The sequence below is a fragment of the Prosopis cineraria genome, unplaced genomic scaffold (genome assembly GCF_029017545.1).
Source record: "Prosopis cineraria cultivar Desert tree isolate PC_DT_omini unplaced genomic scaffold, ASM2901754v1 PC6, whole genome shotgun sequence".
Taxonomy (NCBI): Eukaryota; Viridiplantae; Streptophyta; class Magnoliopsida; order Fabales; family Fabaceae; genus Prosopis; species Prosopis cineraria.
The window spans coordinates 11,571,102-11,587,276 of record NW_026555337.1 but is presented as its reverse complement, the minus strand read 5'-3'; the positions used below and the strand labels follow the sequence as shown (position 1 = coordinate 11,587,276).

General features: G+C 29.5%; 2 protein-coding genes across 22 annotated transcripts in view; both read left to right on the top strand.

Moving 5' to 3' along the window:
- Positions 1-3,832: 3,832 nt before the first annotated feature.
- LOC129313580 (persulfide dioxygenase ETHE1 homolog, mitochondrial) lies at positions 3,833-7,835 on the top strand. 3 transcript variants are annotated; one of them, XM_054956821.1, is made up of 10 exons: positions 3,833-3,924; positions 4,111-4,341; positions 4,551-4,679; positions 4,814-4,921; positions 5,639-5,773; positions 5,875-5,916; positions 6,034-6,093; positions 6,174-6,227; positions 7,269-7,293; positions 7,417-7,835. In XM_054956821.1, the coding sequence occupies exons 2-10, from the start codon at positions 4,219-4,221 to the stop codon at positions 7,497-7,499; spliced, it is 759 nt and encodes a 252-aa protein (XP_054812796.1). In that variant the 5' UTR covers positions 3,833-3,924; positions 4,111-4,218; the 3' UTR covers positions 7,500-7,835. The 3 variants fall into 3 exon arrangements, 2 of the variants coding, with proteins under 2 accessions (XP_054812796.1, XP_054812795.1); XR_008594005.1 differs by lacking the exon at positions 3,833-3,924 and having other exon boundaries at positions 3,931-4,341; positions 5,875-5,957; positions 7,417-7,479; XM_054956820.1 differs by lacking the exon at positions 3,833-3,924 and having other exon boundaries at positions 3,931-4,341.
- Positions 7,836-10,014: 2,179 nt separating this feature from the next.
- Positions 10,015-16,175, top strand: part of LOC129313500 (uncharacterized) — a 29,846-nt gene continuing 23,685 nt past the window's right edge. For 12 of the 19 annotated variants that reach the window (XR_008593981.1, XR_008593982.1, XR_008593976.1 and 9 more), the window contains exon 1: positions 10,015-10,400. Coding sequence is in view for 4 of the 19 variants with exons in the window: in XM_054956685.1 (XP_054812660.1) it covers positions 10,227-10,400 (174 nt within the window). In the remaining 15 variants the exon portion in view is untranslated. Of the gene's footprint in view, positions 10,401-10,911; positions 10,967-16,175 lie in introns of all 19 variants that reach the window. The other 7 variants (XR_008593986.1, XR_008593984.1, XR_008593980.1 and 4 more) reach the window with 1 other exon arrangement.

Here is a 16,175-nt window from a genome sequence, read left to right as displayed (position 1 = left end):
ATCAACCTAGCACAGCAGCTGAACTCATGGGAATATTTGAGGGACTTACAACTTTGCTGGAATATGAAACTATCAAGAATCAATATTTACTCTAATTCAATGGAGGCGTTGTCATTTATTAATCGTACCTACTCTAAGAGTCACCCATATTATGACATTATCAGAAGATTAGAGATCTTGTTATGAGAGATTAGATAGTCACCTTTGACTATGTCCATAGAGAAACTAATCGATGTGCTGATTCTTAGCTCACCGGCCTCCGTATGATACCTTTAATATTATGATTTTTGATGAGCCACTGCATGATTGTAGAAACATCATAGTTTTAGATATGACTAAATCTTAATCTTTTGCACAGTTTTACCGTGGCCTTATAATTCAAAAAAAAAATATTCATTCAATATTCTGTCTATTGCCTAACCAATTTACTCTCAATTGGTATTGGAATTTTTTTATTAAAATATACATTACATTATTAGTAAAAATAAATGCTATTATATTTTTTCAAACTATTTAAATTAAAATCTTATTGTTGTGTTTTAAATTAAAATTACTATGAATTTAATCATTAAATATTTTTCCTCTTTATCATGTTATTCATAAATAAAAACCATCAAATCAAGGAAATATAGGAAAAAAAGAGAGTCAAAAAAGGAGACACCTTACATAGGGAGGGGGTCATCTTTTTTTTTTTTTTTTCTTTTTTTCTCTACTTTTCCAATCTTTACCTTTTATTAATTTTATAATTAAAAAATTATTTAATAAAATGATATAAATAATGAAGATCGGAGAAATGAGGACAAAATGAGAGAAGGAGGAGAGACCCCTCACCGGACACCCTACGGCCCATCTTGCATGGATTACATGGCAATCCATGTTGTGTCTTATGTGACAATCTGATCTTATCCCATGTGGCATTCTACATGGCTCTCATGGATAATCCCTTAGAATATCGTCAAATCATATATGAATGTACTTTTATTAAATCTAACAAATAGTTATATTTCAAATGAGGTTTTTTCATATATAAATTGAAAATTAAGCACATATTAAATTGAAAAACATTACCTTATAATTTATTGGATGGTATGAGATTTTTAAATGAAGAGATGACAGTTAGATTTTAAAATATTAAATTAGTTATAATTAGATTCTCAATAAAATTTTTTACAAAATAAATTATAAATATCAATTCAAACAATTACAAAAATAAAATTTTTATTATAATTTAAAAATTATATTTAATATTTAAACACTTATTTATAATTAAAATTTTGAATTTGTAATTATTTAAATAAATTTTTTTAACTAATTTTTTTAAAAATTTTATTTACATTAAAAAATTTGAAATCCCACATACTTCTATATCTAAAATTTAGGGCAAAATCATCTTTTTCACCCTTTTATACACGCAATTTTAGTTAAGAATTTAGAATAACAAATATACAAAAGGTTAATTTCTTTTTATAGTAATATATCAAAATCAAATTTACAACAATTAATGAGTTATGTTATTTATAAATTATAAATACTGGGCTTGTTGGTTATATACTCCTCCATTAAAAATGTAAAATATTTTTTTAAAAAATTAAATGTTAAATAATGTAAGGTATTTTTAACCTTTTGAGGTGTAATTATTATTTTTTTTCAAAAGTGCTCCTATTAATAGTAACTTTATATTTATTATAAAGTGTTTAATAAGAATAAATATGAAAAGATAAGATTAATTTAAAAGTAGATAATTACTTTATCAGAGGTAAGATTTAATTAAAAATATTTTATATTTTTTAATAGAGTGAATATATTTTATTAAAATAGAAAAAAAATAAAAAAAGTGTCTCATTTTTAACTTTTTTATTGAAGGGTATCGTATATTCATATTCATATCACGTCATGTCTTATTAGAATTATCCTTTTTTTTTTTTTTCCCACGCCTGGACATTAAAGCAAGTCACCCTGTTTCCGGATTCCGATCCAGTGTGCTGGTTCGTTGGGAACGGGAGGTCTCCTTGTTTTGTTTTTGTTTTGGATAATGACATGTTGACTTTTGCGCTTATTTAATCAGAGATTCAGAGGGGCATAAATTATCATAAACAATTTTTTCTCCGTGATGTGTGAAAAGTACTCCCTCTAAAAAAATATAAAATAATTTTAATTAAATTTTATTTTTTAATAAAATAATTATTTATTTTTTAATTAATTTTATTTTTTTATATTTATAACTATTAAATATTCTACAATAAATATGAAATTATTCATTAATAAAAACATTTTAAAAAGATAATGATTACACTTTAAAAGATTAAAAATATATTATATTTTTTAACACTTAATTTCTTAAAAAATATTTTATATTTTTAAATGGAGGGAGTAATTATTTAAATACTTCTTACAATTCATTATCCAAATGTTAATTTTTTAAAAAGTATGTAAAAATATTAAATGAATAAACGAAGTTAGATAATGTGCAATAAAAAATTTAAAATAACGGAGCAATATGTTGGTAAAAAAATAAAAAAAAATGGTTGCATCAGTTTAATTGGAGTTATCTGTTGATGTTGATAATTTATCAACTTATAATAATTATTTATTGATAATTGTTAATGTGAATAATGAATATAATGATAATAGTTTTTATATTTTTTATATAATATATGATATTATTGAATTAGATGCTAGTTGGGTTCCGCAAGGCGGTAGCTTTCTTAAAAAGATAATAAAATTTTTAATTCTTTAAATTTATGTTAGTGAACAATATGGTCCTCAAATTTAAATTTTATCAATCTAATACTCTATATTTTGAAATATAAACTGACACTTAAATTATTTTGATATATAAAATATATTGATGACTAAACATATATATGTAATTTTTTTCCCCTCTTGAATAATTACAATTTTTTTTATTAGTATTACATCATTATCTATGCCAATAAATTTTAATATTACTAACTTATTTTCTGATCAAATAGATAATTAGAATAAATTTAAAAATAATAAAAACTAAATTTAAGAATCAAATTGATAAATTGATGCTTACCTAGGAGTAGAAACAAGCCAAAAGGCCTATTTAAACAAAAAGACTAGGTCACGGCTTACAGCTACCTATTTTAATAAACAAAGATGATCTATATTACTTTTGGTCCAAAATATAAACATTACCTCACAACTAATTTTGATTCAATTTTTTTAAAAAATTACTTATATTTTGAACTAGAATGATTGAGTATACTTAAAGCTAAGCTTGTAGACTTATCCAACCTCCTTGATTATATTTTTATATTATATATAATGTATAAATATATTTATGTAAATATAATATGTAACAGATAAAAATATAATTAATATGAACCGTGTTAATTTAGTTTACAATTTCATTTTTTTAAGTTGGGAATTAAACTAAAAAATAAAGAAAAATATATTTCATGCTATATTAATTAACTATTATCATAGATATAAGTCTGTATAATTTCCTCCCTCATATTAATATAAGTAAAATTTATGTATATATTATATTATATTTAATATTATTAAAATATTAAAATTGATAAATAAGCCTGCATTAGCCTTCCTAGCCGGTTTAAATTTAGGCCTGGCCTGATTGTTTAACAAAAAGACCTAAACTTAAGCTCATAAAGTCATAATTACATCTATTTATTCCTGGTCTAACGTGACCTATTTAACTAATGTTTATTACATCATATTTCCGTACTCTTAGTATGTTTTTTTAAATCTTTCACTGTACCCATCAAACCACCACTGTTGATCAATAATTAATAAATTTATATTAATATATATATATGTATATATATATTGTGTTCATCGCCCCTGTCGTCCAGGTCAAAAAAAAAAAAAAAAAAGGCTCCTGTCAGGCCTGCAAAGTCGTCCGGCAATCTCTAGTTGAATTACGATTTTTTGAGTACGGTATGACAGCACTGCCATTTCAAAACGACTTCCCTCCAATTATCTTCTTCCAAAGCGGAGTCAGCCAATGCAAATTTGATCGAAACCCACGTCCTTCTATGATTGCTTTTTGTTTTTTATGACCAGCAATTAGCAATACCCTGTTGCTTTATCTACGGTTTTTCACTCCTTTTTCGTTCAATGCAGCGTTTTCAGCTCATCAGAGTCTCTCTTCTTGCTTCGAAATCCTCCACCACTCTACCTCTGACCTCAATTTCTAGAGCAATTCCTGGAATTACAAGGCTCAGATCATCAATGGCTTCTTACTCGACTTTGTCTCAGTCATCTAAGCTCTTGTTCCGTCAGCTTTTCGAGAAAGAATCCTCAACCTACACTTATCTCCTCGCTGACGTTTTACACCCCACTAAACCGGCTGTGGTAAGTTCTTAATCATATAGGATTCTTTTATCTTGCTTATAGTCTCGTTCTGCATCAGTTTGTGTTGTAAATTGGGTTACTGGAGATTCTCAGAATTTTTTTCTGGAATTTATGTTGTTAAGGGAGTGGGGGTGGCTATTTTGGGCTGTATTATTGGGAATTTGTAGGCTTATTTGTTGTATAATTAATGGAGATTTTTGAATGTCAAGTTGATTGACCCAGTAGATACGACAGTGGATAGAGATTTATCCCTCATTCAAGAATTGGGATTAAAGCTTATATATGCCATGAACACCCATGTACATGCTGATCATGTTACAGGGACTGGCATCATAAAGGTGTGCTGATGCTGAATTTTTGATTTGTTCATTTAATTTCTCCATGTGATCTGCTGCTGGATTTATTTTGGCTAGAGTTTATTAACACTTTGTAATTGCTGGGTGGTTAAATTTTTAACCACTCATTTGTATAGAGCAAAGTTCCAGATGTAAAATCTATTATTTCAAGAGCCAGTGGTGCAACAGCTGATCTGTATGTAGAGCATGGTGACAAAATCAGTTTTGGTGATCTCTTTCTGGAGGTAGGATTTACAGCCTCCTTTCCTGGTTTGGTGTCTTTGTACAAAATAGACTTAGTAAATTTTTGAGATTCTTTGAAGAGAAAACCAGTAGGTGGATCTTTTTTGGAACTAACCTTGATGGTCTTTATTGTTTTTTTTTTTTTTAAAGGCTGGTTCATGTTTCATAAATCTATTAAAGAACTTCACAAAGCTGAATCGAAGTTTCTCCTTTCACATATTATGTTGAATGACAAATGATCAGCAAACAACCAGCTATGCAGCTCAATTTTTGGGGTGTAAATGCATTTTTAAAGAGAAGTATTCTAGTGACTGGAAATTATTGCAAATCACTTTCCCTTGATATTCATTATGCTAAGCTGGACATTTTTTTTCCATACATTGCATGGAGTATGAGGAATGTGTTGCCTTGTTCATGGCTGGTAAATAATGCAGGTTGTTGTAAATTTTATTTTTTATATATTGATATATTCACTAGGTTGGCCTTCTATTTACGAAATTTGAGTTATAGGCCATGCTGATCACAGTTTGTAAATAATGTTACTTAATAAAGATGTTATACTTTATATTCATATTGTTGTTGATATAAAATGATCGCTTTTTATTCTAATTTTGCTGTGGCAAAAGGCTCTTGTCTTCCTTTATACTAGGTTGTGGGTGACATGTAATCATATATTATACACTAATGTGTATTGTTTATTATTATCTTTGTTGCTGTAGGTTCGTGCTACTCCTGGCCATACAGTTGGTTGCGTTACCTATGTGACAGGAGATGCTTCTGATCAGCCTCAACCTAGGATGGCATTCACCGGAGATGCTCTGTTAATTCGCGGATGCGGAAGGACAGATTTTCAGGTACAAGCTATGATCAAGTTTTCTTGAAAGATATTTTCTTCTTCAATCCTTAAGCGATGAAGAATATTAACATCGTGTCCTTCAACTACGTTACTACATAGGGTGGAAGTTCAGAGCAGCTATACAAATCGGTGCATTCACAGGCAAGAGCTCGAGCTTTCATTAAGCAGACAAGTAGAAATGAGTCTGTATAATAAAATACGGTACTTCGTTTTCAATGAATTTGTGTATAATCTCATATTCAATCTTTTTGGAACCAGATTTTTACATTGCCCAAGGATACGTTACTCTATCCAGCTCATGACTACAAAGGATTCACTGTAAGGACTAAGGACTAAGGAGACCCTTACACTTTTCCATTACTTAATTTTTAGCAAGCTACTCAAACTTCTGGTTTCAGGTAAGCACTGTAGGGGAGGAGTTGCAATGCAATTCGCGCCTCACAAAGGATGAGGTAATTTTTTATGAATTGTTCATGTTATAATGAACTCAATCAACTAGTTGAAAGTGTTATGGGTGAATTATGAAGTAATATTCTCAAAGGGACTTTAACGGGAGACACATCCATGTGAATTATAATGCTTATTGTAATACAGTATTCCAGTTTACCGCAACCCTGTTGTGCCATGGTTAATGATGTTAATTTAAGGTAAAGTTCTTCAAAGTTATGATTCTTCTAGATGAGGAGGTTGAATTTAGTCTTCACTTTTTGGCAAAAATATGGAGTAATTCAGTGAGAAGACCCATTTGGTATACAGCATGGAAGGTCATAAATCTGACAAAAAGAAAGAAAATGACAGTAATAAAATGAAGCGTTAGGTTGGCGTTCTGCCACCCCGAGCACGTTCAAGAAGTGAAATGAAAGCAGTTAATTTGGTGATAGAAAATAACTCTCATGCTCATCCTTTAAAACACGAAGTAAAACATATGAAAATTAAATAACGATTACAAAGACATGACAGTTACTAGAAGATGCTATCTGGTTAAATAGGATGATGAGTTCTGAATGTTGATTTATATCCTTTTTTATTCTGATGAAACGTTCTTATGAGGTCATTAGAGTAGATCTAGTAATATTGATGAGAAAAGTATACACTAGTGACAGATAGAGAAAGAGGGTAACCAACAGGAGTTGAGTTTTTCAGAAATAGTTAGTTTCTCATAACGTGGCAAATCAAGGTTTGAATTACTACTGAAAGAGATACCTAAATTTAGTGTTCAATTGTACCTCAAACATAATTGCTTCTAATAGGAGAATACTTGTGAGCGGTTAAAAAAATGGAGAAAGAGAGTATAACACTGAAAATTCAATTATATTTTATTTTTGGTTTATGAAACATATGCACTTCTAACATGAAGCCTAGTCCTGTCTAATACATGGTTAAACACTTCTAGTAATATGTCTAGTCATGCTAGCATTGGTGTTTCTTAGGTTTTGGTTAGCTTCAATTCAAGCAACGTCTCAATACTGATAGTGTCTATGTTTCTTTTGCAGGAAACTTTCAAGAATATAATGGCAAGTACGTGCTATATAAATATTTTAAATTTTGTTTAAACTTATATCTGTGGATACTGCATAGTCCTAAAAGCATGCTTTTTTTATTCAAGTAAAGTACTAATGATACAGTTGGTCCTTGCAACAGATCTTAATCTGCCATATCCAAAACTGATTGACATGGCTGTCCCTGCAAATATGCTTTGTGGCATTCAATCAGAAGCAACCTGAGCATTTGGAAGCTTCATTTGGCTGTCTCCTAGGGAAGTATGGTAAATTATAAAACAAAAATAAAATGAATGTTGTGGATCTTGGAAATGTTTGATGCAGTCTGTAAAATTAAACTGCAAATATCTTATTTTAATGATTTTACTTATTTTTCTGTCATGATTAGTTAGCAGTGTTGAGGTTTCTTTCTTTCTTTCTGGGTCTTCTTTTCTGTTAGAAACTAAGTTTTAGAAATAATTGGTTGATCATGTAAATATTTACTCCTCTGGTCCTATTTATAGGGCAGAGAGAGAAGAAAGAATTTGGTCCTATTTATATAACACTTGTCAATTTTCAATATCTCTTTTTATATTTTTGCCTTTTTTAAACGCTTTGAATACAAATATCAATAATGAAATTTAAGAATATTTATTAGGGATAAATGTAAAAATTTGTTAAATTTTAAGACAAAGTTAATGGAGTTAAAGGTTTTTTTTTTTGTTCTAGTTAAACATATTGAAAGTGACTTATAAATAGGACTAAAAGGAGTAGTTCGGTTGGGAATTAATAATACTCCTCCTGTTGTTCTTATAAAGCCCTTATTTTTGGTTTTTAATACAAAACTTTGTCTAACATATTAATTTTCCAGCCAAATCTCATTTGCTTTAATATTTTTTAACTAATTAAACTATCTATTTTAATTAATGAACTTTATTGAAAGTAGTTTTAACATTTTAGAAGTATTAACTAATTTTAATTGAATTCCAGCTAAGGTGCAAATTAATGCTGATAAAGAACTAAAATATTTCAAAATGCCACCTAAGGGTCTTTAAATTATTATAATTTTAAAGTAAATTACTCAAATATTTGTCAATATTTTATGATCAATTTTAGAAATTCATTTACAAATCATTTTTTAGTCTGTTGTAAATAGTTGTTAAATCCTTGCAATTTAACAAATGAGCAAACATGCACATTTTTTCAATGTTTATGTTAATTTTTTATTTGAAAAGTAAATTGCAAATTATTTATAGCTAGTTTTAATTTGTGAAAGATAGATATTGTGTCTCTAAAATTTAATGAACAAAATTAAGCTTTTTCAATCTAAAAATTAAAGCTAATAATAGAATTATTTGCAATTGATCTTCCAAAATTTAATATGAGATGTACATGGTAAAAAAAATTGTTAGTTCATTCAACAAGTTGCGGGGCTTTGACACATTTTTTTTAATATATATTGAAGACTAACTAATGAGTTCAACCTTCAAAATTTAAAATGGAACACTAAAAATAAAGGCTTGTTAATTCATTCATTAAGTTAGAGATTTGACATTTATTTTTTGAAATTTACATCATGACTATAAAATGATTTGTGATTGAGTTTTCCGGATTTTTCTTTTTATCAACGAGTTTTCAGGATTTATTTGGTTGAAGAATTTGCAACTCATTTTGTTAAAATTTAATATGAAACACAGCCAAAAAAAAAAAAAACTTTGACAAGGCTGTTTAAGTAGATTACCTTGATCCTTTTTTGGCATTAATTTGCTTTTTTTGTCTAAAATCCAAAAATTTTTTTATCATTTATATTGCCCCAAAAAACATAATGCAAACACGGAGAAAGAATATGAAAACTAAAAGAAAAAATATATAATTTTTAGTCCTTATAGTTTTATTGAGTTTTATTTTTAATTCCTATAATTTTTTTAATATTTTTAATTTTTATAATTTTAAAAAGATTGGGTGACTTTTATTTTTTAAATTCTTATTATTTTTCATTTTTCAGTGGTTTGTTTTAGTCTTTACAGGGCCTGAAAGCACTGAAAAACTGCAAGGATTAAAAGTAAAATTTGATAAAACTATAAAAATTAAAATTATATTTCTCCAAACTGAAAAGTAAAGTGCTAAAAATATATGCTTACTTAAAAAAAATAGCAAAATAATTAATTTATTTGGCCAACCTTTTTAGCATGTCAATGAGCATCATAGATGAAAAGAATGAACCGGTAGCGGTTATCTTATTAGACGTCCCAATTATTGAAAATGTAATTTATGTTAGCCAGAGTTTTGATCAACTACGGTTAAGGTGCTCATAATTTTTTCATTATGGAATCAATTCAGGAAATTATAATTAGCTTTGGTAAAAAATATTAGTACCCCATTATTTTCAGGGATATTGATTCAAATTGACCATAATTTTAAAGGATTTTTAATATAAAAAGTTATGGGGATCTGAATTTAAATTGAAAAAAACTGTGGGGTCAAAGAAATATTTTTTCCTAGAAAGTTTTGTTTTTATGTACTTTTTGAATAAAATTTTAAATTTATTCGATTGATATATTATGAAGAATATATTTAGTATATTTTTCATATTTGTTTTATTTTCATGTATGCAATTATTATTAATATTTTTATTACTATTACTGCTACTATAAAATATCAATAATAATTACGTTTATTAAAATAATAAGTTCGGTAGCGCCATTCTTAAGCAATCAAATATTATTAATTACACTTAAAAAAAAAAAAAACCCAGCGCGCCACTCTTACGCAATCTCTTGTCGTAACGGTTATTTCAAAGCGCCGACCTTCAGGATGCGGGTTTGCCTCATGATTCCTGTCTCTGAGATGTTCTCGTTTTTCTCAGTTCTCACAGTTGTCTGTTGATGCGGCTAATAAACATGCCGGCGGTCACCCTGCTTCGTTTATTGGTGATGCTGTTGAGATCCCCGGGATTCATTTGCCGATACCCAGATGTTCGATCCCTCCTCTGCTTCTCGTTCCAGGGAATTTGTTCGAGAAAAATATTCATGGAGGACAGTTGATCCGAAGCTGACCAAAGATTTTCATCAACACGTTTGGAAAATAGTTCCTGAGTTGCCTTCTGTGCATGCGATTGGCCCTTCAATGCCTTGTGAGTTTGAGAAGGTAAGCCTAAACTACTATACATTTGTCAAACCTTATCTTCGAATTCTCAAATATATCTCCTCTTTGAAGTTAAGAATTATAATTCTTATAAGGTTAATATGGGCTTGGAGATAGTGACCGTAGTATCCTGCCTTTACCCTGAAGAACCCTTTTTTTGGGGGGGGGGGGTGGGAGGATTTGGCATTGGCATGTACTTGAGTATAAGTGTATAACCGAAGCCCTTAATTTCTTCGTATGATTATGCGCTTTATTTTTATACTTGATATCCATTAAATATATTAAACTTCAGTGATAATTGCATCTTTCTGTGTCCGTTAGTTTGTTAAAGAATTCTAAAATTCAATTTCCTATTTATTAATTACTTTAGCTAGTAATTACTATATGGGATTATAGAGGATTCATTTTTATCAAATCAATTACACAACTATTAATGGCTTTAGGAATTTTATACTTCCAGATTGTAACCTTGCTTGAGTTTGTTCCTTCATATGCAAAAGTATCTTTATTTCAGCAACCAATTGAGGAAGATAGTAATGAGGAGCTGGAATATGCTGACAGTACTGGTGGTATTGTTAACTTTTCTTGAAACTTTTGACTTCTGACTATTTTGAATTCTTAACTTGTGATATAAATTTGGAAATTTTTTGATGGCTATATATCCTTTAACTTACTTTACAAATGTGGAAATATTTTAATTGTTTTGGATATTTTAAATTTGATTGCAAATATGAAAATGTTATGACTAATATGGATTTTTTATCTAATATTTTGATGGCTCCTATACATATATGAGAATTTTCTCATTGTTTTGGATTCTTTAAATTCAATTACAAATGTGGGATGTTTTGAATTTTTTGGATCTTTTAATTCGATTTTGATGGCTTCTATAAAAATGTGGGAATGCTCTAACTGTTTTGGATATTTTAACTTTGATTACAAATATGAGAATGTTCTAACCTTTTAAGTTTTGATACAAATATGGGAATGTTCTAACCATTTCGGATCCTTTAACTTGTGGTACAATTGTGGGAATGTTTTGGCCATTATGGATCCATTAACTTGTAATACGAATATGAGAATGTTCTGACTGTTTTTAATCATTCAATGTGGAATGTTGAATTACAAATTTGTGATTTTCTTTATTGTTTTGAATCCTTCATCTTTTATTACAAATTTGAAAACGTTTTGACCATTTTGGATATTTTTACTTGAAATGCAAATTTTAGAATATGTTGACCATTTTGGGACCCTTCAATTAATTACAAATGTGGGATTGTTCTTTATCATTTTGGATCCTTTAACTTGGACTAAAAATTTGAGAATGTTCTGACCGTTTTGGATCCTTTGACTTTAATTGTAAATGTGAGAATGTTCTGATTGTTTTGGATTCTTTAACTTCAACGACAAATGTGGGAATGTTCCGACTATTTTGGATCTTTTAAATTGTGATACAAATGTAGGAGTGTTCTAACCGTTTTGGATCCTTAACTTGTGATACAAATGTGGGAATGTTTTGACTATTTTGGACCTTTTAACTTGGCTTACAAATGTGGGAATGTTTTGATCATTTTGGATACTTTAACTTGTGTCACAATTGTGGGAATGCTTTGACCATTATAAATTATTTAACTTGTGATTCAAGTGCAGGAATGTTCTGACCGTTTTGAATCCTTAAATGTGAGAAAGCTGAATTACAAAATTTTTGAATTTTTTATTGTTTTGAATCCCTCATCTTCAATTACAAATGTGAAAATGTTTGGACCATTTTGGATTTTTTTACTTGAAATACAAATTTGAGAATATTTGACCGTTTTCAATCCTTTCAATTATTTGCAAATGAGGATTGTTCTTTATTGTTTTGGATCCTTTAACTTGAATTATAAATGTGAGAATATTCTGATCATTTTGGATCCTTTAACTTCAATTGCACCATGTTCTCACCATTTTGGATCCTTGAACTTTGATTACAAATGTGGGAATGTCTTGACCGTTTTGAATCCTTTAACTTGTGATACAAATGTGGGAATATTCTCACCTTTTTGGATCCTTAACTTGTGATACAAATGTGGAATCTTTTGACCGTTTTGGATTCTTTAACTTGTGTCACAATTGTGAAAATGTTCTGACCGTTATGGATCATTCAATGTGTGATACAAATGTGGGAATGTTTTGATTGTTTTCAATCCTTGAATGTGGGAAAGTTGAATTTCAAATTTTTGAATTTTTTTATCGTTTTGAATCCCTCATCTTCAATTATAAATGTAAAAATGTTTTGACTGTTTTTGATATTTTTATTGGAAATACAAATTTGAGAATATTTTGACTATTTTGGATCATTTCAATTGGTTGTAAATGTTGAGTTGTTCTTTATCATTTTGGATTGTTTAACTTGGATTACAAATGTGGAAATGTTCTGACCGTTTTGGATCTTTTAACTTCAATTGCAAATGCGGGATTGCCTTGACCATTTTGGATTCTTTAGCTTTGATTAAAAATATGAGAATGTTCTGACCGTTTTGCATCCTTTAACTTGTGATACAAATGTGGCAATGCTCTACTCATTTTGGATCCTTACCTTATGATACAAATGTGGTAATGCTTTGACCATATTAGATCCTTGAACTTAGATTACAAACGTGGGAATGTTTTGACCACTTTGGATCCTTGATTCGAGTACAAATGAGGGAATGTCTTGACCATTTTAGATCATTTAACTTGTGATACAAACATGGGAATGTTCTGACCGTTCTGGATCCTTAACTTGTGATACAAATGTGGGAATGTTCTGATCATTTTGGATCCTATAACTTGGCTTTCAGATCTAGGAATCTTTTGACTATTTTGGATCATTTAACTTGTGCTACAATTGTGGGAATGTTCTAACTGTTATGGATCATTCAACTTGTGATACAAATGTGAGAATGTTCTGACCGTTTTGAATCCTTGATTGTGGGAAAGTTGAATTATGACTTTTTGAATTTTTTTATTGTTTTGAATCCCTCTTCTTCAGTTATAAAAGTGAAAATGTTTGGACCATTTTGGATATTTTTACTTGAAATACAAATTTGAGAATATTTTGACCGTTTTAGATCATTTCAATTAATTGCAAATCTGGGATTGTTCTTTATCCTTTTGGATCCTTTAACTTGGATTACGGACCTGGTTTTGGATCTTAGAACTTTGATTGCAAATGTGGGAATGTTGTAATTGTTTTGGATCCTTGAACTTCGAATATAAATGTGGGAATGTCTTAACCCGTTTTGGATCCTTTAACTTGTGATACAAATGTGGGAATGATCTGACCTTTTTGGATCCTTAAGTTGTGATACAAATGTGGGAATGATCTGACCTTTTTGGATTTTAACCATTTTGGACCCTTTAACTTGTGTTACAATTGTGGGAATGTTCTTACCGTTATGAATCATTCAACTTGTAATACAAATGTGAGAATGTTCTGACCGTTTTGAATCCTTGAATGTGGGAAAGTTGAATTACAAATTTTTCAATTTTTTATTGTTTTGAATCTCTTATCTTCAATAATAAAGGTGAAAATGTTTTGACCATTTTTGATATTTTTACTAGAAATACGAATTTGAGAATATTTTAGTTGTTTTGGATCATTTCAATTGATCGCAAATGTGGGACTGTTCTTTATCGTTTTAGATCATTTAACTTAGATTACAAATGCAGGAATGTTTTGACCATTTTGGATTCTTTAACTTCGATTGCATATGCGGTTTTGGGTTCTTTAACTTTGATTAAAAATGTGGGAATGTTTTGACCGTTTTCGATCCTTTAACTTGTGATACAAATGTGGCAATGCTTTAACTATTTTGGATCCTTTCCTTGTGATACAAATGTGGGAATGCTTTGACCATTTTGGATCCTTGAACTTAGTTTACAAATGTCGGAATGTTCTGACCATTTTGGATCTTTGAACTTTAAGTACAAACGTGGGAATGTCCTGACCATTTTGGATCTTTTAACTTGTGATACAAACATGGGAATGTTCTGACTGTTTTGGAACCTTAACTTGGGAATGTACAAATGTGGGAATGTTTTGACCGTTTTGGAACCTTAACTTAGGAATGTTCTGACCGTTTTGGATCTTTTAACTTGTGATACAAATGTGGGAATGTTCTGATCATTTTGGATCATTTAACTTGGCTTACAAATGTGGGAATCATTTTATCATTTTGGATCATTTAACTTGTGTTACAATTGTGGGAATATTCTGAGCGCTATGGATCATTCAACTTGTAATACAAATGTGAGAATGTTCTGACCGTTTTGAATCCTTGAATGTGAGAAAGTTGAATTATGAATTTTTGTATTTTTTTGTTGTTTTGAATCCCTCATCTTCACTTACAAAAGTGAAAATATTTGGAGCATTTTGGATATTTTGACTGTTTTGGATCGTTTCAATTAATTGCAAATGTGAGATTATTTTTTTTCCTTTTGGATCCTTTAACTTGGATTATAGATGTGGTTTTAGATCCTAGAACTTTGATTGCAAATATGGAGATGTTGTAACCATTTTGGATCCTTAAACTTTGATTATGAATGTGGGAATGTCTTGACCCGTTTTAGATCCTTTAACTTGTGATACAAATGTGGAAATGTTCTGACCTTTTTGGATCCTTAACTTGTGATGCAAATGTGGGAATCTTTTGACCGTTTTGAATCCTTTAACTTGTGTTACAATTGTGAGAATGTTCTGACTATTATGGATCATTCAACTTGTGATACAAATGTGGGAATACTCTGACCGTTTTGAATCCTTGAATGTGGGAAAGTTGAATTACAAATTTTTGAATCCCTCATCTTTGATCGCAAATGTGAAAATGTTTTGACTGTTTTTGATATTTTTTTTAGAAATACAAATTTGAGAATATTTTGACCGTTTTGGATCATTTCAATTGATTGCAAATGTGAGACTGTTCTTTATCGTTTTAGATCGTTTAACTTGGATTACAAATGCAGGAATGTTCTGACCGTTTTAGATCCTTTAACTTCGATTGCATATGCGGGAATGCTCTAACTGTTTTGGATTCTTTAACTTTGATTAAAAATGTAGAAATGTTTTGACAATTTTGGATTCTTTAACTTGTGATATGAATGTGGGAATGCTTTGACCATTTTGAATCCTTGAACTTGGTTTACAAATATGGGTAAGTTCTAAACGTTTTGGGTCCTGTAAGTTCAATTACAAACATGGGAATGTTCTGACCGTTTTGAATTCTTAACTTGTGATACAAATGTGGGAATGTTCTGACCATTTTGGATCCTTTAACTTGGCTTACAAATGTGGGAATCTTTTTACCATTTGGGATCCTTTAACTTTTGTTACAATTGTGGGAATGTTCTGACTGTTATGGATGATTCAACTTGTGATATAAATGTGGGAATGTTCTGACCGTTTTAAATCCTTGAATGTGGGAAAGTTGAATTACAAATTTTTTCATTTTTTAAGTTTTGAATCCCTTGTCTTTGATTTTGATGATAGAAAATAGATTGTCATGCTTATCCTTTAAAACATGAAGTAAAACTTATCAAAAAAGAAAAAAAAGAAAAAGAAAAAATGACAGAGACATGATAGATATTGCAAAACAAAGGAACGAGCTAGTATTCTTTCATCAATTGTGTACTAGAAGATGTTATCTGGTTAAATAGGATGATGAGTTGTGAGCATTAATTTGTATCCTTTTTTCTTCTGATAAAAAGAAAAGCTCTTATGAAGGCATTGGAGCAGATCTTGTAATATTGACAAGAAAA

Bases quoted from the DNA above. Each gene is read 5' to 3' on its own strand.
- LOC129313580 (XM_054956820.1), top strand. From the start codon at position 4,105: ATGCAGCGTTTTCAGCTCATCAGAGTCTCTCTTCTTGCTTCGAAATCC. The intron at 4,922-5,638 runs GTAGGATTTACA...TTGTTGCTGTAG, and splicing joins TTGGTGATCTCTTTCTGGAG to GTTCGTGCTACTCCTGGCCA. The intron at 6,228-7,268 runs GTAATTTTTTAT...TTTCTTTTGCAG, and splicing joins CGCGCCTCACAAAGGATGAG to GAAACTTTCAAGAATATAAT.